The 25,822-nt window shown below is 40.9% G+C and overlaps 2 protein-coding genes across 3 annotated transcripts; one reads left to right on the forward strand and one right to left on the reverse strand.

The window, feature by feature from the left end:
* Positions 1-10,777: 10,777 nt before the first annotated feature.
* Positions 10,778-14,314, reverse strand: LOC115663557 (photosynthetic NDH subunit of subcomplex B 5, chloroplastic-like). Its single transcript, XM_056312517.1, has 5 exons — positions 14,051-14,314; positions 13,865-13,925; positions 11,511-11,573; positions 11,356-11,414; positions 10,778-11,242 (listed from the first exon to the last, which is right to left on the reverse strand). The coding sequence occupies exons 1-5, from the start codon at positions 14,285-14,287 to the stop codon at positions 11,012-11,014; spliced, it is 651 nt and encodes a 216-aa protein (XP_056168492.1). The 5' UTR covers positions 14,288-14,314; the 3' UTR covers positions 10,778-11,011.
* A 1,301-nt stretch (positions 14,315-15,615) lies between these two features.
* LOC115694300 (acylamino-acid-releasing enzyme-like) lies at positions 15,616-25,043 on the forward strand. Of its 2 annotated transcripts, none has more exons than XM_030621424.2 (18): positions 15,616-15,735; positions 16,734-16,869; positions 16,966-17,275; positions 17,359-17,580; positions 17,669-17,875; positions 17,993-18,067; positions 18,613-18,751; positions 19,293-19,444; positions 19,554-19,636; positions 19,720-19,841; positions 19,938-20,016; positions 21,343-21,517; positions 23,123-23,183; positions 23,302-23,424; positions 23,589-23,786; positions 24,209-24,277; positions 24,502-24,578; positions 24,694-25,043. In XM_030621424.2, exons 2-18 carry the CDS (start codon positions 16,746-16,748, stop codon positions 24,755-24,757), a joined length of 2,280 nt encoding a protein of 759 aa, XP_030477284.1. In that variant the 5' UTR covers positions 15,616-15,735; positions 16,734-16,745; the 3' UTR covers positions 24,758-25,043. The 2 variants fall into 2 exon arrangements, with proteins under 2 accessions (XP_030477284.1, XP_056169235.1); XM_056313260.1 differs by lacking the exon at positions 15,616-15,735 and adding an exon at positions 15,753-16,249.
* The last annotated feature ends 779 nt before the right edge of the window (positions 25,044-25,822 follow it).

A 25,822-nucleotide genomic window follows, 5' to 3' on the forward strand; every position in this document is an offset into this window, starting at 1 on the left:
TCCAAAGAAAACATCCTTCAAAAGAGATGGTGGCCACTGCTTCTTTTGTAAGAAGAAAGGTCACATAAAGAAGGACTGTGGAAAGTTTAAAGCTTGGTTGTCCAAACGTGAGCCTACAGGTAATGATTCTTTGGCAATTGTTTGTGAATCCAAACTATCAGAAGCACCATCCAGTTCTTGGTGGCTCGATAGCGGTGCAACTAATCATGTTGCGTTTACCATACATGGATTCATAAACCGGAGGAAGCCAAATCAGGATGAGTCAAGACTCACTGTGGGAAATAACGAGAAAGCTGATGCTGTGTTTGTGAGAGATGTAATCTTGATTCTAGACTCTGGTTTTAGATTAATGTTGAAAGACACTTTTTATGTACCTTCTTTTAGACGAAACTAGTTTCCGTATCGTGTTTGGACATGTATGGCTACTCTTTTGAAATCAAGAACAATGTTATTTCTTTGTTTCTTAATTCAAATAAGGTTGGGTGCTGTTATATGTCCAACGGATTGTACAGATTGTGTTTGTCTCCCAATGGCATATACGTCGCTTATACGGCTGAAAAGGTTGTTTCCAAAAGACCACTACCTAAGGAACAGTCTTATACATTGTGGCATAAAAGGCTTGGTCATATCTCTAAGGATAGAGTAGAAAGGCTGATAAAGACTAACATCCTGCCTGCTCTTAAAGATGACCTAGAGATATGCGTAGACTGTTGTAGAGGTAAAATGACCAAGATAAGGAAGAAAACTGCAGTCCGAAGTTCTGACCTATTAAAGGTCGTTCACACTGATATAAGTGGATCCTATACGGCAACCTTATGTAGAAATTTTTATTTCATTACATTTATTGATGACTATTCTCGATATGGCTATTTGTACTTGATTAAAGAAAAGTCTGAGTCTCTTGACAAGTTCAAGATTTTTCGGACTGAAGTCGAGAAACAGTTGGGAAAGGTCATAAAGGTTGTTAGATCTGATCGAGGTGGAGAGTATTATGGCAAACACGGCGATGCCGGACAGCTTAAGGGGCCATTTGCCAAATACTTAGAGGATTCTGGGATAGTGGCTCAGTTTACTATGCCTGGAAGTCCTGAGCAAAATGGTGTAGCCGAAAGGCGCAATCGCACCCTTATGGAAATGGTGAGGAGTATGATAAGTAGGACGAATTTACCTGTTTTTCTGTGGGGTGAAGCTTTGAAAACAGCTTTGTACATTCTGAATCGTGTACCTACTAAAGCTGTTCCATTGACTCCTTTTGAGTTATGGATTGGACGTAAGCCTAGCTTAAACCATCTTAAGGTTTGGGAATATCCTGCAGAAGTGAAGTTATATAATCCAACATTAAGTAAGTTGGACTCTAGAACCACTCGGTGTTACTTTGTATCTTACCCGGATCATTCAAAGGGATATCGGTTCTATAATCCTAATGGAGGCACAAGAATTATGGAATCACAGATAGCCAAGTTTTTGGAGTTTGATGTGGCCGAAGAAAGTAGCTGCTCACAGATTATTGAGGATAATTGTACGGTGGGTAATGTTGTACCTTTATCTCCTCCCATACAGATAATTGTGGAGACTCCCACACCACAGACTGAACCTGTTGAGGCTCAGGATCCTGTTGTCGAGACAGCTCCTAATGAAGTTCCTCAAGGCTCTCAGGTGCAGGATGAGGCTGTTGTTGTTCCAGTAAGGAGATCCATTAGGGAGAGACAATCAGCTATACCACCGGACTACTTAGTCTATATAGGAGAGCAAGACTACGATATCGGTTCTGTGGCTGATCCAGTGACTTATGCGGAAGCTGTTTCTTGTCCTCAGTCAGAACTGTGGTTGGATGCAATGAGAGATGAAATGCATTCTATGAAGCATAATGGAGTTTGGGAACTTGTTGAATTACGTGAAAGTTATAGACCCATAGGCTGCAAATGGGTGTATAAGACTAAAAGGGACTTCAAAGGAAAGATTGAGAAGTTTAAAACCAGACTGGTAGCCAAGGGTTTCACTCAGAAAGAAGGAGTAAACTATGAGGTAACTTTTTCTCCAATCTCTTCTAAAGACTCCTTTAGAGTGATCGTGGCATTGGTAGCTCATTTCGATATGGAGTTACACCAGATGGATGTTAAAACTGCCTTTCTCAATGGAGACCTTAATGAAGAAGTCTATATGATGCAACCCGAAGGCTTTGCGGCAGATGATTCAGGTACGCTTGTATGTAGACTGAAAAAGTCTATTTATGGTCTCAAGCAAGCTTCTAGACAATGGTACTTGAAGTTTCATAGTATTGTCGCTTCATTTGGTTTCGTTGAGAACAAAGTAGATCAGTGTATATACTGCAAGGTCAGTGCGAGGAAATTCATTTTCCTTATACTTTATGTGGATGATATCCTGCTTGCGAGCAGTGACCTTGGTTTACTGCATGAGACAAAGCAGATGTTGTCAAAGAACTTTGATATGAAGGACCTTGGTGAGGCGTCTTTTGTCCTTGGCATTGAGATTCATAGGAATCGTTCTCGGCGACTATTGGGTTTATCTCAGAGGGCATATGTTGATCGTATCTTAGAAAGATTCAACATGCAGCAATGCAAGCCAGGAATTGCTCTGTCAGTAAAGGTGATAAGTTGAGTCTGTTACAATGTCCTCAATCAGATTTTGAGAAAGCCCAAATGAAGAATGTACCTTATGCTAGTGCACTTGGGAGTATTATATATGCTCAAGTATGTACTAGACTAGATATTGCTTTTGCAACAGGACTTCTAGGCAGATATCAGTCAAATCCAGGACACGATCATTGGATTGCTGCCAAGAAGGTTTTGAGGTACTTAAAGAGGACAAAAGATTATATCTTGATTTGCAAACATGTTCGGGACCTACGCTAGTTGGGTATTCGGATTCGAGACTTTCTTTGTTGTCGGGATGAAAAGAAGTCGACAACAGGTTACATCTTCAAGTTAGCGGGAGGTGAGTATCATGAAAAAGTGAGAAAGAGAAATCAATGACATCCTCTACCATGCAAGCGGAGTTTGTAGAATGCTTTTCGGTAACTACTCAGGCAATTTGGTTCGGAACCTCATTAGGGAGTTGGTCGTATTTGATTTTGTGGATAGGCCCATACAATTTGTATTGTGACAATAACTCTGCAGGTGTTGTTCATTAACAACAACGAGAGGTCTCAAAGGGTCTAAGCATATGGAGATCAAGTACTTGACTATAAAGGAAAAAGTTCGGGATGGTGACATTGCAGTAGAGCACATTTCAACAGATGATATGATTGCAGATCCGCTAACTAAAGGCCTTCGCCCTTGTGTATTTGATCGACATGTCATTAACATGGGCTTAGGAGTATCATGGGATACTGTTAATTAGTGGGAGCTGTTTAGTTTTATGTTGCTCTTATGAAGTTTGTATCTGATTTTGTTACATTTTGTAATATTTGAATATGTATCAACTCTTTTGCATTCAATGAGGTATTTGTGAATGTAGATTTATCAAGTTGAGTATACATATTTGATGAAAATCTCGAGGCATTGTGTAAACCTTGAGTACAGGCTATGGGGCATTCTTAGTATTAGCCTTAACGATATGTCTTGTTACACATAAAGTACAGTTAACTATCAAGGTAAGACATATGAAGGTTCGTTGGAACCATGAAGGATATTCTCTGGTGACACATTAGGTTTTGTGACACTTAAGGAGAGAGAATTTGGACTAACAAAGTGGACAACACATAAAGTATCACTCATTATGAGGTATTGTCCATTTGACACACTACCATATTGAATCCATATCAGTAAAGTTAAAAGCACTCGTGACCATGGAAGGCTCTGCGTGAGTACATGCAGTTACCGCCATGATTCGGTGTTCGAGACTTTATGGGATCGGATTGACTATTAAGAATAATCTCTAGACCAATATAAGGGTGCGCACACAGTTCTGTTTCAATTAATATCGCCCAAGTGGGAGAATGTAAGAATTTCCTAATGTGGGCTTCATTAATTGAAATTAACTGAATTAGTTTGGTCTAATAAAGGTAAGATATATGGGTTCTTAATAAGTCTAATATGAATTTGTTGGTGTGGGCCGAGTACGACCGCCCGTAATGAGAGGGCCGTGGTCGAAGACTCTATAAATAGCGCTCAAGTCCCTCCCTACGATGATGCACAATTTGACTCACATACGGATTTAGAGAGAACTTTCTTCTCGTGAGTGGCAATCTCATTAGGCCAATGTTCTAACGAAGGGATAGGGGAGAAGCATTTGAGTTTGTGTTCGGAAACCGTCGCAAATTCCGCGTCAAGTTCGATGGATTCCAAACCAGGTACGCGAATCTACAATTTCTCCATTATCGTGTTTCGGTTTCTGATTATGGTGATCCTGGGCGTGCCATTTTCGTGGCCTACAGTATCAATCGGTAGTATCAATCTACTCTGCAAGTATTTTTGATAACATGGTTATCGGAAATGCCATTTACTTCTGGAAGTTACTTACGTCCAATTTCTGATACTGACAAACCATGGTAATGCTGAGCACTCTTCCGTGTTTTCGCTATAGTAATTATTGTTTAAAAATGAATGTTCTGGATTAAGTTTGTGTTGACACCAAAATAGTCCCGTCATTGATAAGCACACGTGCCTTATGTGCATGGCATATGAGAGTCACTGCATATATACGAGTAAGTAACATGTGTTAATCGACATTGGTACTTTAATGCCACGTATCCTGTTATCGAAATACAGTGATGGATAGTCGGTGGCCATTGATGTGAGCCTCGTCGGTGGCCACTGATGTGGCCACCGTTTCGAAACTTAAGATTGATGGGCTAGGTCAAAGACATGCATTTTGGAGGGACAGTTGTCACTTGAAAACAACCATCGATCTCCAGGGATGCAACCGTTCAAGAACATGGATGCAAAGTTGGTTGAGATAAGGAAAGTAATAAGGCTATATCGACAGAAAAAAGGGATGCAATCGTTGGAAACCGTCAAAAACCGCTTGTCCCATCAAATGGAACCCCCCTGCACAAATCAAAACTGGAATTGGAACCGCGCGACAGGGAGCCCTGTTCTCTAACCATCCAAGAGGGCTTAAAAGCGCCTGAGGATTTTCTGCCAGAGTCCTTCATTAAGTTACATAGTTGTTTTAACCATCCAATTAGGCAGTCTCGTGAAAGAAGTTCTCCCCCTCAAGGGGGACTTCTTATTCTTTCATAATTTGTGGATCCATCTCACCTCAATAACTCTACCTCCTACCAGTAGGTACTTAGAAAAGTTTCCTTTGAAGTGGATAACTGATGGCTTGTAAGGGGCATACGATGATTTTTTCGCCGTATGGGGAGTTAATTTACCTACTAAAACATCGCCCCCCTCTACCCAAGGTCCCAGCATCACAATTCCATTTTTGTCTAAATTGCGGAGTAAATGGGGATGCGGTATTTCGTTAGTGATCCTTTCGGTCCTTTGCTTGTCACATGAGTCTGAATTTCATATTTCCATATTATCTTCATATACCAGACGCTTGCTAATGAGTTGTTTGCATCTTCAAAATTGTAACCAAAGCGAGTTCGCCACCATTTACCCCGCGGGAACCTGGGGTTTTTTATGCATACAACAAGTATTTTTGTTGGAATGATAACTAATGGTATAATTATCTTTCCCTCGTGTTCGGCTATAGCGTTACCGATTAAAGCTCGATTCGCATCATAAAAAGAACATTGGCGCAGCCATTGTCAGATAGATTCCTTTTATTGGAAGAGAGGGATTGGAAGATGATGCATTTTTCTACGTTCTCAGCATGGTTTCAGTCTGTATGATTCGAATTCGATGGTGTTGCTTCACTGCGCATATTTTTCCATCCAGCGTTGGCGCAGAACCTAAATAATGTTAGTGGGATAATAATGTTAGTGGGAACAATTTGCCGCCACCATAGCGAGAGACGCTGAATCATCAACAGCAAATGAAGGGTGAAGATGTTCTTAGCTACTACTGGGTATGTTCCCCTCACCCTCACCTGCTACTACTCAAACCCCTTTGCAGGATCATAAGTGGTGGTGGAGGTGGTAAGACCTACCCAACAGTGAAAGCTTTAACAAACGGGGTTAATCTGCCTAATCCAATTTTGGCTAATTTAATGGTGAACCAAAATCCTCTATAGAATGCATTGTCAACTGTCAAGAATGCACAACCATTTGCTATTCTTGGAGCTCAACATCCTGCATCACCCGTTGCAATTGTTCCTGGCCAAAATCAGTTGATCCACGATCACGCGATGCAACAATATGGATGTGACATCACACCAGTGTATAAAAAGCCATATCTAGATTGGGTGGATGCAGAAATTTGCTCTCTTCACTGGTGAAGACGATCAATCGACATACGAGCATGTTTCATTGTCTATAACTGCTTTCATGTGGTAACTACACTACCGGTCAATTCTGTTTTCTCTTAGGAGCAAGTGGAAAGAATGTTTCACAATCAGTTTTAGAGAGCTGTCCTTAATGTGTGTCTATGGCATATTTGTCGGTTATGAAGCTGCAGAACAATTAATCAGTCAATCAGTTCATATGTTGATTCAAGACAGCAAGGAATAAATGTTTTGTACCATTACCTGAGAAAACTTTTGCGGACCTCGCCTTCAATGACCTAAAGTAGGACAACCATAGTACGAAAGCCTGCTAAAGGAATAAATGTCTTCTTCAATTAGCATCGATGGCAATCAAACACGAAAAGCCTGCTAAAGGAAAAAGAAATAAAAGATGGCAAAGGTGATTTGAAAATGAGATGCCACAAGTTTGCAACAAAGTAAATCTTAGGTCCTGGAGGAAAGTCTTCATAGGCCCAATGATCAAAGAGAACCTAAAATCAAGGAGGCACTGCAAACTCAAAACAATCCATTTCACCTACAAATTCGCCTCATTTGTAAAAATGTCCCAAACAATGTTCCTGTACCCAAAGAGATCGTCAAATTCAAGAAAAGCTCAGTTATTCTAAGTAATAATTGACCAACCGCATCATATATACCATTCCTGGGACCACATCCTCACTCAAAGAGAATGCTCCAAGAGAAAAGAATCTACTACTAATCTTCTGGCTTAATCTAGAACAGCTCGTAAAACAACTGAACAGAAGGAGAGTGAACACAAACGATGTGATTTATATTCTGCCGATCACAATTGTCATAGTTGTCCTAATATATAAAATCACAAAATATGCTTGACAAAGTAAGAAACTGGCAATAAACAGAAACAGCTCCATGCATCCTGTGCAGGAAGCGTGAATTCCAATGTGAGGTCTTGAGAACTGTTTATCCTGAAATTCGACGTTAGCTAACATGCATAGCTCATACATCATGCGACCTGCCAAAGGAGACAACAGTATACCATCTCTATCGAAGAACAGGCGTAAAAAAGATGACAAAAACATCCTAACCACCATCCACATCATGCAAATTCCCCGCAATCATGATTCTTGCAGATATCGTTAGTGGGTACAAATCAATGCCAGCTTACCGAGGAGAAATCGGTTCTGCTTAACAAGTTCTGGAGAGTAATTGGAGAATCCATGTGCCGAGATCAACTAAACTTGTTGCCAAGATTAAAATCACTTGTGAGGCAAATTTAGATCGGTGAAGATTAAAATAAGAGCATCCAGAGGAGAGCTCCCTGAGAGTGATTACAGAGTGAACCAAACAAATTGAAAGCAGACATGGATTTGGTCTGCCATAATATCAATATCCCCATATCGCTAGTGTAAGATAGAACCATCTGATAAAGATAAGGAACAAACATAGTCAGACCCCGTCTCTAGTCCATAAAGTCAGACTCCCAACAATGTGTGCCACCTAATGACCAAGTAAGCAACAACTAGACTTGGAAGCACGATTCAAAAGCATCCATAGCTTTGGGCACACACAAATGAATTATAGTTTATCCAGTGAATTTCGCAGACAAAGATGAGATACGCAACATGATTTGCAGTCCAACCTACAAGTGAAGAAGTACACATTCCGCGCATCTCCTTTAATCCTTGAAAATAAAGATATACGCAGATATATCCAGGGTTCTAATGGAGCTATAGACAATCCATATTAGAAGGATCCAAATGTCATCTCATGGCTCCAACTAAAAAAGAAGACGATTCAGCAACTCCATTAAACAAGATCGGAATACATCGAAACCTTCTGCTTTCACTCACTTGACAAAATTGAATTCTTTAATCACTGAATCCTATACCATCTTCACGCGACACACTTAGCTGAAGAGATCCCTCCAAACGACCAAGCACCTGTCAACGGCTGAATAACTCCATTCATTTCATGCGAGCGATTTTATTAATTAAAATGATCAGCGGGAAACTTGAACCTGAATAATGTTGATGAACCTCAAGACATTCATACAGATTCAATCAGGACCTAAACCAATTCTGTTCTCGCAATAGACCATGATCATCTCCCAAAGACAAAAGAACTTACGAACAAATTTCAATCAAAACAAATAAATGCCCAGAAAGTTATCAAATTTCAGTCCATCGTCGGTCTAAGATGTGATCAAAGACTACTACTACTTCATCATGTCAACCAAAAAAAGACAGTAAACAGATTCTCAGTCCTCCAAAAAGCCCAAACGCTTTGTTCTATGAAGCAAACTGACCAGTGTCCCCCCGTTAATCGTCCTTAGACAACATACTCGGACAAGCAGTTTGCTCCAAGGGAAAAACAATCAAACGGAAAAAAAAAAAATCAACCGTTTGATAAACCCATTTTTGATCTGCGTCGTCGTTTCTAAAGGGTGGAATTTCGATCGATAGAGCAAACTTTTGGCAGGGCAATCTTTCGCCTTCTTTAGACTACACTACCGCACAACCTGAACATTTGTAACGCAAATGTACTCGTGTGAATCAGGTAATGAGCACAATAAGAAAAGGGCTCGATCCTAATCTCAATTGCTTCCTGCAAAAATCATATCTACGGTGCAAGCTAGAATCCAAAAACGTACTTTCTGTCCCACAAAGCGTTAACAGTCATCAATTCCATGGCAGTTAATTCATTTGGCCACTGGTCATGGATGATAACACTTCCCCTGAACTCATCGCCTTCTCATGAATCACCAGCTACAATCGAAACTTGTAGACTGCCTACATCGGCCCAATCCTTTTGATAATTAGTCAATGCAATCAGCATCTTGTCTGAACAAAACATTTTGCAACCTAATTTGTGTCAAAGAGCATGCATCAGACCTACAGCAACTCTTGAAGTTCATGTTGTGCATGAATTTCTCGATATTCAATTTTCCAGGGACCATATGGAAATATCGAATAATAAATGAGACAAGATCGTATACTTGCCTGTGCAAAACGGGATAACATATTAAAAATTGAATGTATATGAGTAAATAATAAATGAAGTAAGGCGATGGATTTCACCGTTTGTCCATTGACCTATGTCCATGAGTGGAATAGAAGCAAAATCACCATGCCAAGTTAATGAGTACAATGCATTGTCCTCCTGTCTGAATGACATCCACCTATCTTAGAAATGGTTCTCATTCTTCAGAAAATGTCTTGATGAAATCATGCGAAGAAATGTGAACATTACTCTATTCCTTGGACTTCTGCAGCCAATCCTCGACAAATCAATCAACTGTTTTTGAGAAATTATGACTAGACAACAACAGCGGGATGTAGATGCAGTCAAGTACATTGGGATCGATGGGGAGGTCACCATCAGGGACCGAGCGTGTCTCTTCCAGTATGTTTCTGGCCGAGCATGCTTGTTCACTTAGGAAAGAGAAACTTTAGCCTTTTGAGTCCATGCTTTTGCTGGACTTATGGGTATAATGTTATCCCCCATGGAAACATGTACATTTTCAATCTAAATGATCCTTGAGCACCTCAAAAGAGCTAGCTGAAAAGGTCTCGGATGATGATAACAATGGAAAGCAACTCCCTGCATACCCGCAATTTTTAACTACCATATGTTTTCCGAAAAGGGTACATGGTAATAACCATCGTTTAAGGAACAACATGTAAAAGCAGTACATGCATCAGATGCAGATGATTGATAGTACATTTTCAGAGCAAGCATATCGAAAACATGAAAGTCCGTGAATAAGTACAAAATTTAACAAACAAAGATCAATGCTAGTGAGGGGATAAGCAAACAATTATGAGATTGGGGTCAAAGAAATTCATAACCAGGACATGGCCTCTTTTTGGACAAGCTACAACTATGCACATAGTACCACGAGAATAACTTCGTCGAGTAATCTTTCACATCAATTCACCATATCAGTTGGACTGCACTGTGAGCATGAGTCCTCATCGAGCATGGACAAAGTGATGGAGGCATAACGAGAAGCGTGCTGCTAAAATTCTTACTCTTGTGGCACCTGAAAAGCGGCTCAAATGAAGCACTTAGGCCCTCCAAAAAAGCTTTGCACGCTAAACTGCGGGAGGTCATATGACATATATGCCACTGCATATCCATTTTTCCAAGACCACAGTAAACTAAAAACGAAAGAGAAAAGGAAAAGAAACTGGATATCCTTGATAGTTATTTCACTCTTCGGCAGAAATCACTTGCCTCAGTCTTTTCATGCCATGACCTCTAATAAGCCGTGCTCACCTAGCATCAAACATATTTGCCCATTCCGACAATGGTCAAAGGAACTGAAACTTTTCTAGAAGGAATATATCCAAGTGTATATCACACCAAAAGGAAAGACATTACCTAAAGTTGATTCGTGCAATGCAGTTAAGTTTACTTTTTGGTCCGGGATAATAATGTGAAATTGAAGAAATGAAACTAACAATGCAAGTTTTGCACTGGCATGCATCATTGCAGTTTTTATAAACAGCTGCTGCTACAAGCTTTCTCTTCCTTTACATCGCTTTAGCTTTATGGGAGTGAAAGGCAAAACTGGAAAATACAGAGTAGGCAATCTAGAAAGGAAGGACATGAACCTGTAATTTCGTCATATACAGAGATCGTTCAAGAACAATTGCCATCTTTAGTTTAGGAGCAGTCATCTTTTGGTTATATCATCTCTTACAATGGTGAAGTCCCACAGATCTCCATATTTCTCGTTGAAATCCCAAATGTCCATGGTATTGTAGTCGGCGATTAACTTATCACGGGCTCCTCTTTCCATGTTGTATATCTGGGGCTCAAAGTTGTGGGGCTTGTCAGGCTTATCCATCTCAATGATGCAAAAGACAACAGTAAAGAGAGCCGCTCCAATGTACAAGTACTCTCCCTGAACGAAAAGGAAGCCGAGGCTATCCTTAGTCATATACCAGGTTAACGGAGGGAAATATGGCAGATTGGATCGTCCTATGCTTAACAGAGCTAAATATTCCTTCATATTACCGGAACATCAAAGTACATTCCTGCAGCGACTGCTGGAAGGAAAAGCCATGAGATGAGCCCTGCAATTGGCGATTGCACCAATCAATTGTTCCTCCTTGTCCCTGTGATTAGCTGCAAATCAATTGCAAAAGGATGCTTGATATAACTATTTGTACCCTGAAAGCCAGTCGGCGGTTCAACTGCAGCGATATCTTCCGCAATTGCTCCCCAGAAAGTTCCTAGATCGGAAATCAGCAAGGGTCAACAGAAAGTTGATAGGACAAGAGGGGTAAGTACAGCGCAAGTGCCATAACTTTTGTACGGAGGACACTTAAGTGCCATAACTTTTTTTTGGCTCACTTGAGTGCCATAACTTTCAAAAAAAAGATCATTTAAGTGTCACTTACGAGCTGGTCCTGAGGGCCCGAAACCGCGGCTTTTTCGGCCGAACAATGACCTTCCCGGTGAGGCGAGCACCACCAGCTTGAAGAGGGGGTGTCGGTGAATCATTCCATGGCCTCCGTTCGTCTCGAAATTTCCGTTTTAGACTCCGTTGACGAAGGTAAAAATGCTTCGTAGCCACACATTTATCGAGTCGATTTGTGTGACTACGAAGCATTTTTACCTTCGTTAACGGAGGATAAAATGGAAATTTCGAGACGAACGGAGGCCATGGAATGATTCACCGACACCCCCTCTTCAAGCTGGTGGTGCTCGCCTCGCTGGGAAGATCACCGTTTGGCTGAAAAAGCCGCGGTTTTGGGCCCTCACGACCAACCCCTCTGACAAGCTAGTCGTGAGGGCTCGAAACCGCGGCTTTTCCGGTCGAACGGTAACCTTCCCGGCGAGGCGAGCACCACCAGCTTGAAGAGGGGGTGTCGGTGAATCATTCCATGGCCTCCGTTCGTCTCGAAATTTCCGTTTTAGCCTCCGTTGACGAAGGTAAAAATGTTTCGTAGTCACACAAATCGGTTCGATAAATTGTGTGACTACGAAGCATATTTACCTTCGTCAACGGAGACTAAAACGGAAATTTCGAGACGAACGGAGGCCAGGGAATGATTCACCGACACCCCCTCTTTAAGCTGGTGGTGCTCGCCTCGCCGGGAAGGTCACCGTTTGGCTAGAAAAGCCGCGGTTTCGGGCCCTCACGACCAACCCCTCTGACAAGCTAGTCGTGAGGGCCTGAAACCGCGGCTTTTCCGGTCGAACGGTGACCTTTCCGGTGAGGCGAGCACCACCAGCTTGAAGAGGAGGTGTCGGTGAATCATTCCACGGCCTCCGTTCGTCTCAAAATTTCCGTTTTAGCCTCGTTGTTGTGAAGGTAAAAATGTTTCGTAGTCACACAAATCGGTTCGATAAATTGTGTGACTACGAAGCATTTTACCTTCGTCAACGGAGGCTAAAACGGAAATTTCGAGACGAACGGAGGCCATGGAATGATTCACCGACACCCCCTCTTCAAGCTGGTGGTGCTCGCCTCGCCGGGAAGGTCACCGTTTGGCTGGAAAAGCCGCGGTTTCGGGCCCTCACGACCAACCCCTCTGACAAGCTAGTCGTGAGGGCCTGAAACCGCGACTTTTCCGGTCGAACGGTGACCTTTCCGGTGAGGCGAGAACCACCAGCTTGAAGAGGGGGTGTCGGTGAATCATTCCATGGCCTCCGTTTGTCTCGAAATTTCCGTTTTAGCCTCCATTGATGAAGGTAAAAATGTTTCGTAGTCACACAAATCGGTTCGATAAATTGTGTGACTACGAAGCATTTTTACCTTCGTCAACAGAGGCTAAAACGGAAATTTCGAGACGAACGGAGGCCATGGCATGATTCACCGACACCCCTTCTTCAAGCTGGTGGTGCTCGCCTCGCTGGGAAGGTCACTGTTCGGCCGAAAAAGCCGCGGTTTTGGGCCCTCACGACCAGTTCGTAAGTGACACTTAAGTGATCTTTTTTTTGGAAGTTATGGCACTCGAGTGAGCAAAAAAAAAGTTATAGCACTTAAGTGTCCTCCGTATAAAAGTTATGGCACTTGCGCTGTACTTACCCCTAGGACAAGACAATTCATTTACAGCGCGGGCAATTTCCTATTCAGCAGTCAGCATCATTAATCGCAGGTATCATTTCACGGTTAAAAGCAAAGTTACTGCAAGCAAGTCACTATTTAGCTCCACATTTTAAACTCAAAAGACTATCCCACTATTGTACCGCAAATGTAACTACTTAGTACTTTGGCTAACACCAAACTGGAATGAAGTTATGACTGCAAATCTGCAATTCACCTGTATTTCAATCAGTATGTATGGACTAAGTTCTTCAGTTATACTGGAAATGAAGTTGTGATGTTAAAATTCCATTCAATCACACAATAAATTTGTCTCTTTCATTAAAATGTTTCATCCTGGAATCACTCCATATTGCTGGCAAATTGATTTAATGCCACTGTTTTCAACTCCAAGTAAAACGAGCCACAAAAGAGCAAAAGACAGGAAGGGAACAAAAGAAGAAGAAGATAACTTGCAACATATATTATTACCTTTCTCCTCTCCTTCGTAATAAGTGTGGTGTCCATCGTACTCTCCATACTTGAAATCCTCCTGCGATCAGCCCCAACCAACATAGCTTCAGATCATGTCTCCACTAACATGCACATGCTCTACCTCAACTAGAAACGTTAGAACAGGGACTCAAAAGGGGTCGTATCAGAAGCTGCAGAACTTACTTCATCGACGCTGTTCATGGCCCAACGGTCCACCGGGTCCTCATTCAGGTCCGGTTCGATCTCGGATAATCCGGCAGCGTTCAGTCGGCGGGGCGAGCTCAGTCCCCGCGACCCGAGCCGGCGAAGAGCCAGGGTGTCGGGACGCGGCGCTCCTCGCGCGACGTCGACGGGCTTAGAGGAAGGGCGAGGGCAGAAGATTCCGGGCACTGAGTTCGCTGAGAGAACGCAGAGCGCCATTGTTGGCCTTCGGCTTCCTTCGCTGGACCGAGCGTTTTGTTTTTTTATCTTCGTTCTGCGGCTGCTCCCGGTTGGGAGGTGCTAGCCAATGGGATTCTCCCACGTGTTGGTTTGGAAGTCCCTGTTTCTTTTTGGGGATGGCGTGGCATCATCCCGTTGGATGCATAGCTCATTACTGGTAGAACCGAGTGCATGATATGTGACCACACCAACTGAAATTGAACGGTAACGAGGTGATGTCGATGACGATAATATATTTTAAGATTAGGAAAAATAGAAATAAATATACAGAATTTTGAAATATCAAGGAAATCGCTCCGTTTATTTCGTCGAAAATGAATGGTTCAGAAAATAATTTCATAAAAGTAATTGAATGTATTGTTTGGAATAATTAACCAATGAAATATATTTTTATTATCGATAACAATTTATGTCTGAACATTTTCGTGGACAATGAAAATACTTTTCGTTCGTTCATTTTTCTAAACGATATAAACAATAAGTTTTAGGAAAATATTTTTAAAAACATTCATTTTCCAGCTAAAGAACTGGAGGCTTGGTCGCATAATTACCATTGGTCCTCTACTCTTTTTTATTGAAAGTTTTTAGGGAAAATGACACAAACAGTCCCTGATTTTTTACTCAATGTACAATTTGATCCCTAAACTTTTAATTTGTTCAATGTAGTCCCTGAACTTTAACCCAATGTTCAATATGGTCCATGAACTTTCAATTTGTTCAATGTGGTCCATGAACTTTCAATTTGTTCAATGTGGTCCCTAAACTTTTGGTACATGTTCAATATAGTCCCTGAACTTTATAAAAATGTTCAATATAGTCCTTACATTAATTCAAGTTCAGGAACTATATTGTATATTTTCATATAGTTCGGGGGCTAAATCGAACATGTACCAAAAGTTCAGAGACCGCATTAAACAAATTAAAAGTTGAAGGACCACATTGAACATTGGATTAAAGTTCATGGAGTATATTGCACAAATTAAAATTTCAGGGACCAAATTGCATATTGAATCAAAATTCAAGAACTGTTTATGTCATTAACCCCTGTCAATTTTATTACGAACTAGCTTAGGCATTAGCATCAAGATGAAAATGCCCCGCAACCAGACACAAACACACGGCGGAGGCGATGGACGGACATTGAAAAAAATCTTGCAAAGTCCCGCCCGGTCGGCACCGCCCATCGCCGGAGCCAGATTCTCCACCAATGCCGCCGTAGCTTTTGGGCAGTATTCCGAAATAATAAATTAATGGACACATATGAAGTCAGTCCACGTCAGCACAACAGCCTCGTATTGACTTCAAGCACACCCCCCCCCCCCTCTCTCTCCTTTGACTTTCAGTCACACTTCGTTGACACTCTCTCTCTCTCTCACCGACTTACGCTCTCTCATCCTGCTCGCTCCGGCGCGTTCCTCTCCCGGCCGGTGAGTTTCCCTTCCTACCGTCTTCCCCACCTCGTGGGCTGGTTTTGGAATGCGCAGTCGGAATCCCGAATGGTGGTTCCTTCCGTCTTGTCTGATTGTTCGGTACCAGCGGACGCGCGTGCGAGTGGCGACGGAGCATGAAAGTGGGTTCGGGTGATCATCACCCGTCACCCGCCTCGTGTGTTTTTTTTCTTGGGTCTTCAATGGAACACGGATGGCACTTGCATCGTTCGAAGGAATCGATCGTTTTTGCTTTAGCGTGAAGAAAGTGCTCTTGAATCATGAGGCGAAAGATTAGTTCGCTACTGCGCTCGGCGGGTTGGCCGCGTTTTCATAGGAGTTCGATTTCAGCGTACGTGGGAAGAGAAGTCATCGAATGGGCTTGATGTCGCTTGTTGCCAAAACTCAACTCTGCTGGACCGTGCATCGGATGACTTAATTGGTTTCGTGTTGGTAGTTTAGGCGAGGCTTGGCTGGTTCATTCGCAATGATTGGTTGAGAGAAGTTATAGCAGGTTGTGCTATGAGAGGAATCTCGTGTTTATCTTGACTTCTCGTGACGGACTCGTGCGTCTCGCAGTCCGATTTATTGATTGTTTACTTTGAAACTATGCTCCAACAGTCAAGGAGATTGAAGAAGAGTTTTGCTGTTTTCTGTGAAAGTTCATCAGGAGTTAGTTTGTGGCGTAAGAAATGATACTCGTTAATTGTTAGTTAGAGATGAAGCATGATGAATGAACGCCATCGATATAGGTTGTAGGAACCATTGATTTTTGCAACAAGAGTTGTTTAATGCCACGGAAAATATTGGGTTTCTGAGTTTTCTCTTCCCTTTTCATTAGTTGAGGTTGAGAACTGCCACTCTTTTCAATTGGCACTAATTTGACAATAGTTTTTGGATTGCATATTAGAATTTACTACACCCTAACATAGTTTCTTTTCTTTGCTTCCATTTGCACTTGAAAATTCTTAACCTTGTTTGCCGTGGATGTTTCTCAGGCTGTCCCTCACATGGAGGCGCATTTAGGGATGGACATTGCGACTGAAGAAGACTATGCTTCCCAGTCTCGATTACTTAAAGAGTTCACTGACATTCGCAACATTGACAAGGCATGGATATTTAAGTCCGAAAATGGTATCGGTGCTTGTCTCATCTGCTATCTCCATACTTACTCTTCCTTAGATAGACACTTTGATGAAAGTGGTGATTGTATGTGATAAATGGTTATAGGAAAAGGCTCCAAGGGTATGTTTTCACTTAGCCAGCCAGATCTTCTGGCAAACAAGATGAGGAAATTCATCCTATCTGCTCATATCTCCAGCGAAACTAGCAAATCCACAACCTTTCAATGGGCCCCATTCTCCGTCGAGACGGAAAACGCTTCTATTATTGTTCCTTCACCCTCGGGCTCCAAGCTTCTTGTAGTGAAAAATTCTGAAAATGATTCTCCAACTCGATTTGAAATCTGGGGTTCATCTCAGTTGGAGAAGGAGTTCTGTGTTCCCCAATCTGTCCATGGTTCTGTGTTTACAGATGATTGGTAATAAACTATATCAGTCTCAAGCTCCAATGAATCTGCTGTATAATGTCAGTAGAAAACTGAAATGATCTCAGAATGGATAGGTTCAAGGGGATATCTTGGAGCCACAATGAATCTCTCATTGCTTATGTTGCGGAAGAGCCGGCTGCTTCCAAGCCCAACTTCGACAGTTCTGGCTATAAAAAGGGTAACTCAAATGAAAAAGATTGTTGCAGCTGGAAAGGTCAAGGTGACTTTGAAGAGGAGTGGGGGGAAACATATGCAGGAAAAAGGAAGCCAACTCTCTTTGTTGTCAATACTAAGAGGTCCCACTGTGTAGTTTTAAAATACTCTGCTCACTAGCAGAAGTTCGAAATTGCAACTTTAACATCTGAATTCGCCGGTTGTGTGCAGTGGAGAAGTACGAGCTGTTCGAGGAATCACGAGCTCTCTTAGTGTTGGCCAGGTCATATGGGCACCATCGGATGAATATATGGTTTTAGTTGGGTGGTCATCAAATCTAAGGAAGTTTGGCATCAAGTATTGCAACAACAGGCCTTGTGCAATATATGCGGTTAAAAACCCATTCCATCAATCAGAAGCTGATAAAGTTGATCTCAAGTGGGTACATCCTCAATTGGTGTCCTGCTCTTGCAAAATCTTTCTTTTATGTGATTATTATTGATATAACTGTTAAATGTGATTTCAAGAATTCAAATACATTATCCAATTTTGTAGAGCTGATGCTGGTGAAGATTCTCCTTTGTGTAATTTAACGCAGAGCATCGGTAGTGCTTTCTTTCCGTGTTTCAGGTATGCTCTTCTTGGCTCTTAGGATATGTTCTTCATTTGTTATTTTTTCGACTATGAGTAAGAATAAGTTCTTGATTAGACTTTGGAAGCACCTGTCACCTGTCACCTGTCACCTCAGAGAATGAGTAAGAATATGTTCTTCACCTCTGTTCCGTAATTTTGAGCTTCTTTGGTATATGCGTACTCATTTTTGCTGTATTTTATCTTTTTCTGCTGTTTTATGCCCAGCTGGAATTCCCTGGCCCGGGTGGGTGTGTTGCAATGTTTTCATTTCTGAAGCTTATATAACAGTGCTATTATCATGGAAAAAGAGTACTAGGGTTAGCTGTTTGTGACCGACCTGTCTATATACTGTTGCGATGTATCTCTAATATCCAAATATGATAACTATCCAGCTTTTCTTAAACTGCCAGTGCACTATTATGTTTACTCAATAGAAGCAATTTTATTTGAACGATATAATATTAGTGGTAATATGCCTGTTAATCTCAAGAACTGAAATGGTTTTCTAACCAAATGCTTCTATGCAAAATATCAATTCTCAGCCCGGATGGGAAGTACCTCGTCTTTTTATCAGCTAAGAGTGGAGTGGACTCTGGAGCGCATTGGGATACTAATTCACTCCATAAAATAAATTGGCCAATGGATGGGAAACTGAGCCTACACAGAAGTATTGCCAATGTGGTGAGTTTTGTCATTTTTTGTCTTGCCTAATTGAAGTCTGATGGATTTCACTGCCTCACTTCATTTGTTTGTGTCGTATGTATTGCACGAAAGATGATACTATCCTGCTGATATGTCGCCGTCTTAATTCTCAGTTTAAAGACATAGGCACTCAAGCAGGCGAAAAAAACATGGCCAATATTTCTTTGTTGTTTTTCCATCCTATGTGGTGCTTGATTTAATAGAAAAACTTCATTGGATGTAGGTGGTTCGTTGACTAATTAGTGGAGCTTTCCGTGAAATGTGTTTTGCATGATTGGGTTTGAGGATTTGGACCCTCACTTATAGCACTTGCAGTAAAATTTGCGCTGATCTAATCTTTGGTATACTTATGCTATAAGAAACATGATTGGTTCCCTATATTTTGTGTTGTGAATCTGAAGTATGTGGACTACAGTGATATTTACTTTGACAATGGATGCTGCCCAGACTTACTTTTCTTGTGTTTCTCTAATGCGTCTTCTTTGTCGGCTTATTATAGTCCAATCCTATATAAGTGTAGGTCCCCATCATCATGAATGCTGAAGAAGGGTGCTTTCCTGGGCTTTACTGCACCAATGTGCTTGCTAACCCGTGGCTTTCTGATGGATGCACAATGATCCTGACTTCCTCATGGCGGAGCAGTGAAGTGATACTTGCGGTTAATGTGCTAAAGTAATAAATTTTTGTTTGTCACTACAATACTGTTCGATTTATGGATTTTGTTGGTTAAAGATTCTTTGTTGTAATTGAACTTAACAGGTAAATGCTCATCTGTATGCAGTGGCAGTGTATCACGAATCAGCCCTATGGAGTCGGATGCTTCATGGGAAATTCTTGCTCTTGATGGGGACAACGTTATTGCTGGTAACCTGATACTGTGAGTTGCCTGTCTATTGTGAGAAAACAATATGACTTGAAATACAAGTTTATACAATTTGCCTTTTCAGTTTTTAGCAGTCCGGTAGATGTGCCTCAGCTCAAGTATGGTTATCTTATTGATAAAATACCATCAAGTGCTTCATGGAGTTGGTTGGATATTTCAAGTCCAATATTCAAATGTTCTGAGAAGGTCGTAAAATACTTTTTTCGTTCCATATTGGTGTCAAGTGCCTGCAGGTTACTTTTCTACATATGGCCTAATCTACTAAAATTCCTCTCATTACAGGTAGAAATGTTGCTTGCGTCTTGTCAATTTAGGCTAATTAAAATTCCAGTCAAGGATGTTTCTACTTGTACAACAAGAGGTAGCATATGTTATCTGTCTTATTTATGAAGAGTATACCCACCTGTATTCGCTGATGTGACTTTGTTTGTGACTTTGTGGTTGATGTGCTTTTAACATGTATCTATGATTTTCATCCTGAAATATCTAGTAAAAGGTTTTCCCTGTATGCTTGCTTAGTAATGAAGTGATTAGATACTTTTCGTGTTACTGCTTATGGTGCTTTTCGTTCATTACATCATTCTCATCCATTTGGGGATGAAGTAGTCTTGTTTACTATGGAGATATTCTACTCTCTTTTCTTCTTTTTTTCGCATTGTCAGCTTCTTATTGGTGCTACCAGTAAATATCATCTGCTCCTCCATGAAAATCTCGTGTTGTTATTTTGGTTGGCACTTATGTATGTGTGTCCTTTCGTTGATACATTCCCGTGCTTATTCCTTTTCATGTCAACTTGATAAATTAGTGCATTTGTGCATCTTTAGAAGTTTCCTCCAGACTTAAAGTTCTTAGATATGTGTACACGTATGGACAACAGTAAGTTCGATTTTGATGTCTTGGTCAACATAGTCTTCCTTTGTAAGCAATGCGGTAGCTTGGACAAAGATCAGTCTCCTTCTTACATGCATTTACTTGTGTTGACGAGCTTCATACGTTAGTATTTGCAAATGTGCAATTTAATAGTTGCTGCTCATTTACATATCCTAGGCATCTCAAGGTTGCGTCCTTTTATTGCAATTCATGTTTTCGCTGTAATGTTATTATTGGTTCATGTACCACGACATTGTCCTTGCTCAAGTAGGTTCGCAAGGATTCTGACAAAAACACAAAAGATTTTGAGGATTGCTTGAAAGTTTGAATAAAATGATTGGTGAGGAGCATGAAACAAGTGCGATGGAACCCGTTCATAATGCCAACTAATTTCTTATAGTCGAACAAAGGCTTGGATGATCTGTTGATCATGCACAGAAAGAGCTAGAATTAAATGGAAAGAGTGAGAATATGAGTTAGTGTCTTTTTCGAGATGGGCTTAGGGAACTCTAGATATGGTACATGGGGGCCTTGGGGATCATAAAGGCTACTGGATGGGGAAACTGACTTTTCTATAGTAGGATCCTGAGTTGAATTGTGTGTCAGAAGAAGTGAAAAATCTTAATCGAACTTAGTTAATTCATATCCCATACCTCGGTTCAACTTGTTCCTTCGGTATAGCATGCCAGAGGCCAAATGAGTTCTTTAAATGTCATAGCCAGTAGCTGTTTCATTCCCATTTCAGAAGTCTAAGATCTCATCTTACGATTATAGTTAAATACTGCTTTTCATGGTCTGTGTACTTGATATATTACAGGTGCTACAAACGACTTTGAGGCAATTTTTGTATCATCAAAATTGAAAAACGACGTGCCTGATCCACTAATCGTGATCCTTCATGGTGGGCCACATTCTGTCTCCACTTCAAGTTTTTCAAAGTCCGAGGCTTTTCTGTCTTCACTTGGATTCAGCTTACTAATTGTGAATTACAGGTAGGTCTTCTGTTGTCCGATTTGCAGAAGATATTATTCAGTTTGGTTCCTTCAGCAAATGTAAGACTCTATAATTAGCTTGTAACCCAATGTTTTTAACACCGGACCATTGAACAAACTACTTGAGTGACTGATTTGCATGCAACAACTGGCTTAACCGCTATTTTGCTCTGCATCCATCTGATCTCCAAGATCCAAGCTAACATGGCGTGGCTTCTTATATGCCCCCTTGTGCCAATGCTTTGTCTGAATCTCTTCTTGCATCATTTTGTTTTGCATTTTCTTACTGGTTATGTTAAGTACATCAAATCAAGTATCATTAAATTAAGCATCATATCATTGAAAAATTGCATGTCTCTGTTTTCTGTATTGCGTTCCCAAGGTTGAGGCCTGGGTTTAGAACACCACCCGCACGATTTTTCGAATCCTTCTCCAGCAGAACTGGGTTGAACCAGTTTACCTGGTGGAAAAGCTTGCTTTGATTGGATCACTCGTTCAAATGTGGTTTGATCTGAAGTACAATTTAGTGCCGCGAACCGAACTGAAACTTAGACAGATCCACTACTCGATGGTTGAACCGGACAACTAGTTTTGACAAATTGCGCACAGAGGGAGTTTCTTTCTTTAACTGTCTCCAATCTATCCAATGCTAGAGAAGAAAGCCTCTTCACTTGTGAAAGTCAATAGACTGCACTTGATAGGGGGAATCATACCGATGTTCTGCCTTTTTAGTTTAGATGTTTTTGTAATGCTAGGTCACAATGTGATGCAGTGTGGATGAAGACCGCAGATATCTTCCACTCTAAATCATTTTGGGCTTTGCTTTGGCATTCAAATATCCATAAGTCTATGTTCTAATTTCTCCTATCATCAGGAGAATTGGTAATTTGGTATTAAGATTGTGAAATAAGTATTCCTTATTTTACGGCTTTTCCCACTTGGGTAATTGAGAAATTGGTACAATTAGTTTATATGTGTAATTCACAAAACGATCAGAAAGCTAGCAGCTTATACAGAATTTATTAAACGAAACTGACCAAGCTGAATAAAATAGAGGATTTATGTGGATGTGTTTTGGTGTCTGAATCTTCAATTTGTCTTTGTTGTCCTGCCTTAAATAAACTGCGCATTTGAAACTCTGTAATATAATGTCTAAATTTTGACCAAAAAATATTATAATGTCTAATTAAGCAGAAAGTACTATCTTACTTTGTAGATTGCATATGGTATTGGCATGGATGAAATATTACATCCATAGGGCTTCGAGAGATTTTTTGTTTTTGTATAGTAGATTCATTAAGAGTGTTTTAAAATACTTTTTTGGCTGAGAAGTTGTCTCAAAGAATGCTGAGTGGCTATCTCCTTCTAACCGGGGATTCTTGTGGCTCAGAATCGTCCTAGTTGCAAAATTTAGTCTTTTACAAGATCAAGCATGATAACACATAATAACATGCACCGGAGATTTTAGCGTTTCGATTGTAATGGCCTCTGTTTTTCCCTGCTTATATCATGAAATGATTTTTCATCATTGATATTCTCATTTCTTTTCCACAATATCTTATGTTCATTCATTCAGGCTTTTTCTAATGTTATACATGCTTGCAGAGGTTCATTAGGATTTGGTGAGGAAGCATTGCAATCACTACCGGGAAAAGTTGGTTCACAGGTGTCTGCTGTCATTTGTTTTCTTTTCTATTTAATCCTTCACTATAATGGAAGAAAGAGTCCTAAGATTTAATTTACTTCTGCAATTCAATGCATGCCTTCACTTCTGTCATGTGCAGGATGTCAATGATGTACTTACAGCAATAGATCATACCATCGAGATGGGACTTGCCAATCCATCCAAAATAGCCGTGATTGGAATTTCTCATGGTGGCTTCTTAACCACCCATTTGATTGGCCAGGTGGGTGGAATGACAAATAGATGCACAAAACTTGAGGCTTTTCTCTGTCAATCTCATGTCAATTCCTCTTAACCATATAACTGGCACTCTTCTGACCCTAAAGAAGTTTAAATAGTCAGCAGACTGAATCCTACTGTTCTCTTGTGACTTGCATATATGTGCAGGCACCGGATAAGTTTTGCGCTGCTGCCGCAAGGAATCCTGTTTGTAACCTCGCATTAATGGTCGGCACTACAGATATTCCCGATTGGTGCTACGTAACCTCATATGGAGTCAAAGGGAAGAATATTTTCACAGAAGCACCTTCAGAAGAACACTTGAGTCTCCTATATAGCAAGTCTCCCATCTCACATGTTCATAAGGTACACCATAAATGAACCACATTATATGAGACGATTGTTCGACGTGGTCCAGAGCTTTGTAGAACCTTATCAAATTACACTTTATGCAATTTTTACACTGACTTTATGACAAGATAGGATGCGGTCAATACAGCCAGAACCACACCTGTAACCCAGGTGAAACTTTGAGTGAAATACCATCGTTGGCGATGCTTTTTTCTTTGCGTATTTGGACTTAATAACAGTGAATCTATCACCAAGTCTTAATGATTTCTCTTCCATGTTCTTTTTCTTTAAGTGAAAGCTATACTTGATTTCCTTCACCTCTCCTTCCAACAATCTTCTTTTCCTCTTTCTGGCCTGACTTCTTTAGAGGAACAGCTTTCTCCTATGAATGGTTTATCCAGTAGCGATAGATTTATCATCCTTGATAATCATTGCAGGTCAAGACACCTACCCTTTTCCTTCTTGGTGCTCAGGATCTCCGAGTCCCAGTCTCTAACGGGTTACAGGTAGGATTCATTTCATTTTCTTTCAAGATCGGACCATGCAGACATAATCTTGTGGGTTCATTTACTTTTTCAATAGAGTGACAACTTATATATACCGACATAGTGGTAGAGATAATTATCTTCTTATCTGAGCCCGTATGCTTTTTTAAATTTTCTTCACGTTACTTTGCATGGAAGTCTGTCTAATATACTTGCTAACTAATACTGCTCTTCGAACTTTACAGTATGCCCGAGCACTAAGGGAGAGAGGAGTAGATTGTAAAGTCATCTTATTTCCCCACGATGTTCATGCTATTAAAAGGTGAAGGTCCATTTTCCGATATTTAAACACATTTTTGTTTGTCGTAAGCATTCTGTATTAAGTTTGTTGTGTTTCATTGTTCATTTACTCTAAACCGCCGTCCCTCTTTGTGCAGACCACAATCTGATTTTGAAAGCTTCCTGAATGTTGGAGTATGGTTCAAAAAGTACTGCAAATGAGCAAGAGAATGAAGCTGCGCCGTTGCTGTTTGGATAACAGTCCGGATGCCTCAAATGTGGTATTCGGTCATTGTCTAGTAATATTATTTGACAAAATTATTGTTCAATTAAGAAGGACAGAATCCTCAACTCATGATATATGGCTTGCTCCTAATGAGCATGCGTATTGCGCTATTCCTCTTCTACTTTTCGGCCAAGCCGGTCCTCGTTTTGTAGTAATAAGATCGACACTGGATGCTTGTAAATCAAATATGCTTCTTTAACCAAATTTATGATGTCCTTCAGCGCTCTCGGGATAGTTTTTGAGGATTTCCTCTGGCCTTTTCAAGCTACTGGTGAACCTTGATATTGGTATGGCACAGGGCTCTAGTCCCATTCACTTTCCTGAGGCCTGCTTCTTTTACTTCATGTAAAGTTTTCCCGGACTAACATCTTCCATCAATTTTGAAAGTATGACATTAGAGTTCCCTTCATTACTTGATGTGCAATCTAGTCCACCGAAATCAGTCGGTCTCCGATCAAGGATCCAGCCTGCCAACTGCAGATAACCGATCGAGGCGTCCGATCTGTGACGCGGATTGGCCTTCCATTGCTTAAGTCAACAGAAGGTATGTAGAAGAAGGTAAGGTGACGAGACTTGGCAATTTGGGAGTGCATAGCCGACCAGGGAGAACCTGTATTTTGCATAGTAACTTAATAAAAGGTGAAGTTTGCCGCATTTTGGATGGTCTTGTATCCGATGCACGTGGACATGGCTGTTCTCGTGCATTCCAATGAAACTAGTCAAACCGAAAAGTTCGAATACCCCAAATTATCAAAGAGACTCCAATCTCGAAAGCCTGCATTCTCCACTGCTAATCCCAGATGGAATAGCACTGAAGCTGGATCGCTCACCAGAAGTGATGGCTTGTATAATCTAAACATAGTGAGGAGTGGGCAACGACTTCTACACCGACGCTTTTATGTAGCATTACATTTACAAATACTCGTAGAACATGTAAGGATAGATATTTTTTACATTTTACTTTTTTTGCTTCATTTAAATTGTGTAACAGGCGCATTTTG

The sequence above is a fragment of the Syzygium oleosum genome, unplaced genomic scaffold, assembly GCF_021117445.2.
Source record: "Syzygium oleosum isolate NSW1041296 unplaced genomic scaffold, Sole_v2.1 Sole_v2.01, whole genome shotgun sequence".
In the NCBI taxonomy this organism is placed as follows: domain Eukaryota; kingdom Viridiplantae; phylum Streptophyta; class Magnoliopsida; order Myrtales; family Myrtaceae; genus Syzygium; species Syzygium oleosum.

Excerpts from the sequence above, each read along its gene's own strand:
- LOC115694300 (XM_030621424.2), top strand. The coding sequence starts at position 16,746 with ATGGAGGCGCATTTAGGGATGGACATTGCGACTGAAGAAGACTATGCT. Across the intron at positions 17,876-17,992 it reads GCTGATAAAGTTGATCTCAA|AGCTGATGCTGGTGAAGATT; the intron begins GTGGGTACATCC and ends CCAATTTTGTAG. Across the intron at positions 19,445-19,553 it reads CTTGCGGTTAATGTGCTAAA|TGGCAGTGTATCACGAATCA; the intron begins GTAATAAATTTT and ends ATCTGTATGCAG.
- LOC115663557 (XM_056312517.1), bottom strand. The coding sequence starts at position 14,287 with ATGGCGCTCTGCGTTCTCTCAGCGAACTCAGTGCCCGGAATCTTCTGC. Across the intron at positions 11,574-13,864 it reads TTACGAAGGAGAGGAGAAAG|GAACTTTCTGGGGAGCAATT; the intron begins GTAATAATATAT and ends TTTCCGATCTAG. Across the intron at positions 11,243-11,355 it reads GAATGTACTTTGATGTTCCG|GGAGAGTACTTGTACATTGG; the intron begins GTAATATGAAGG and ends CTTTTCGTTCAG.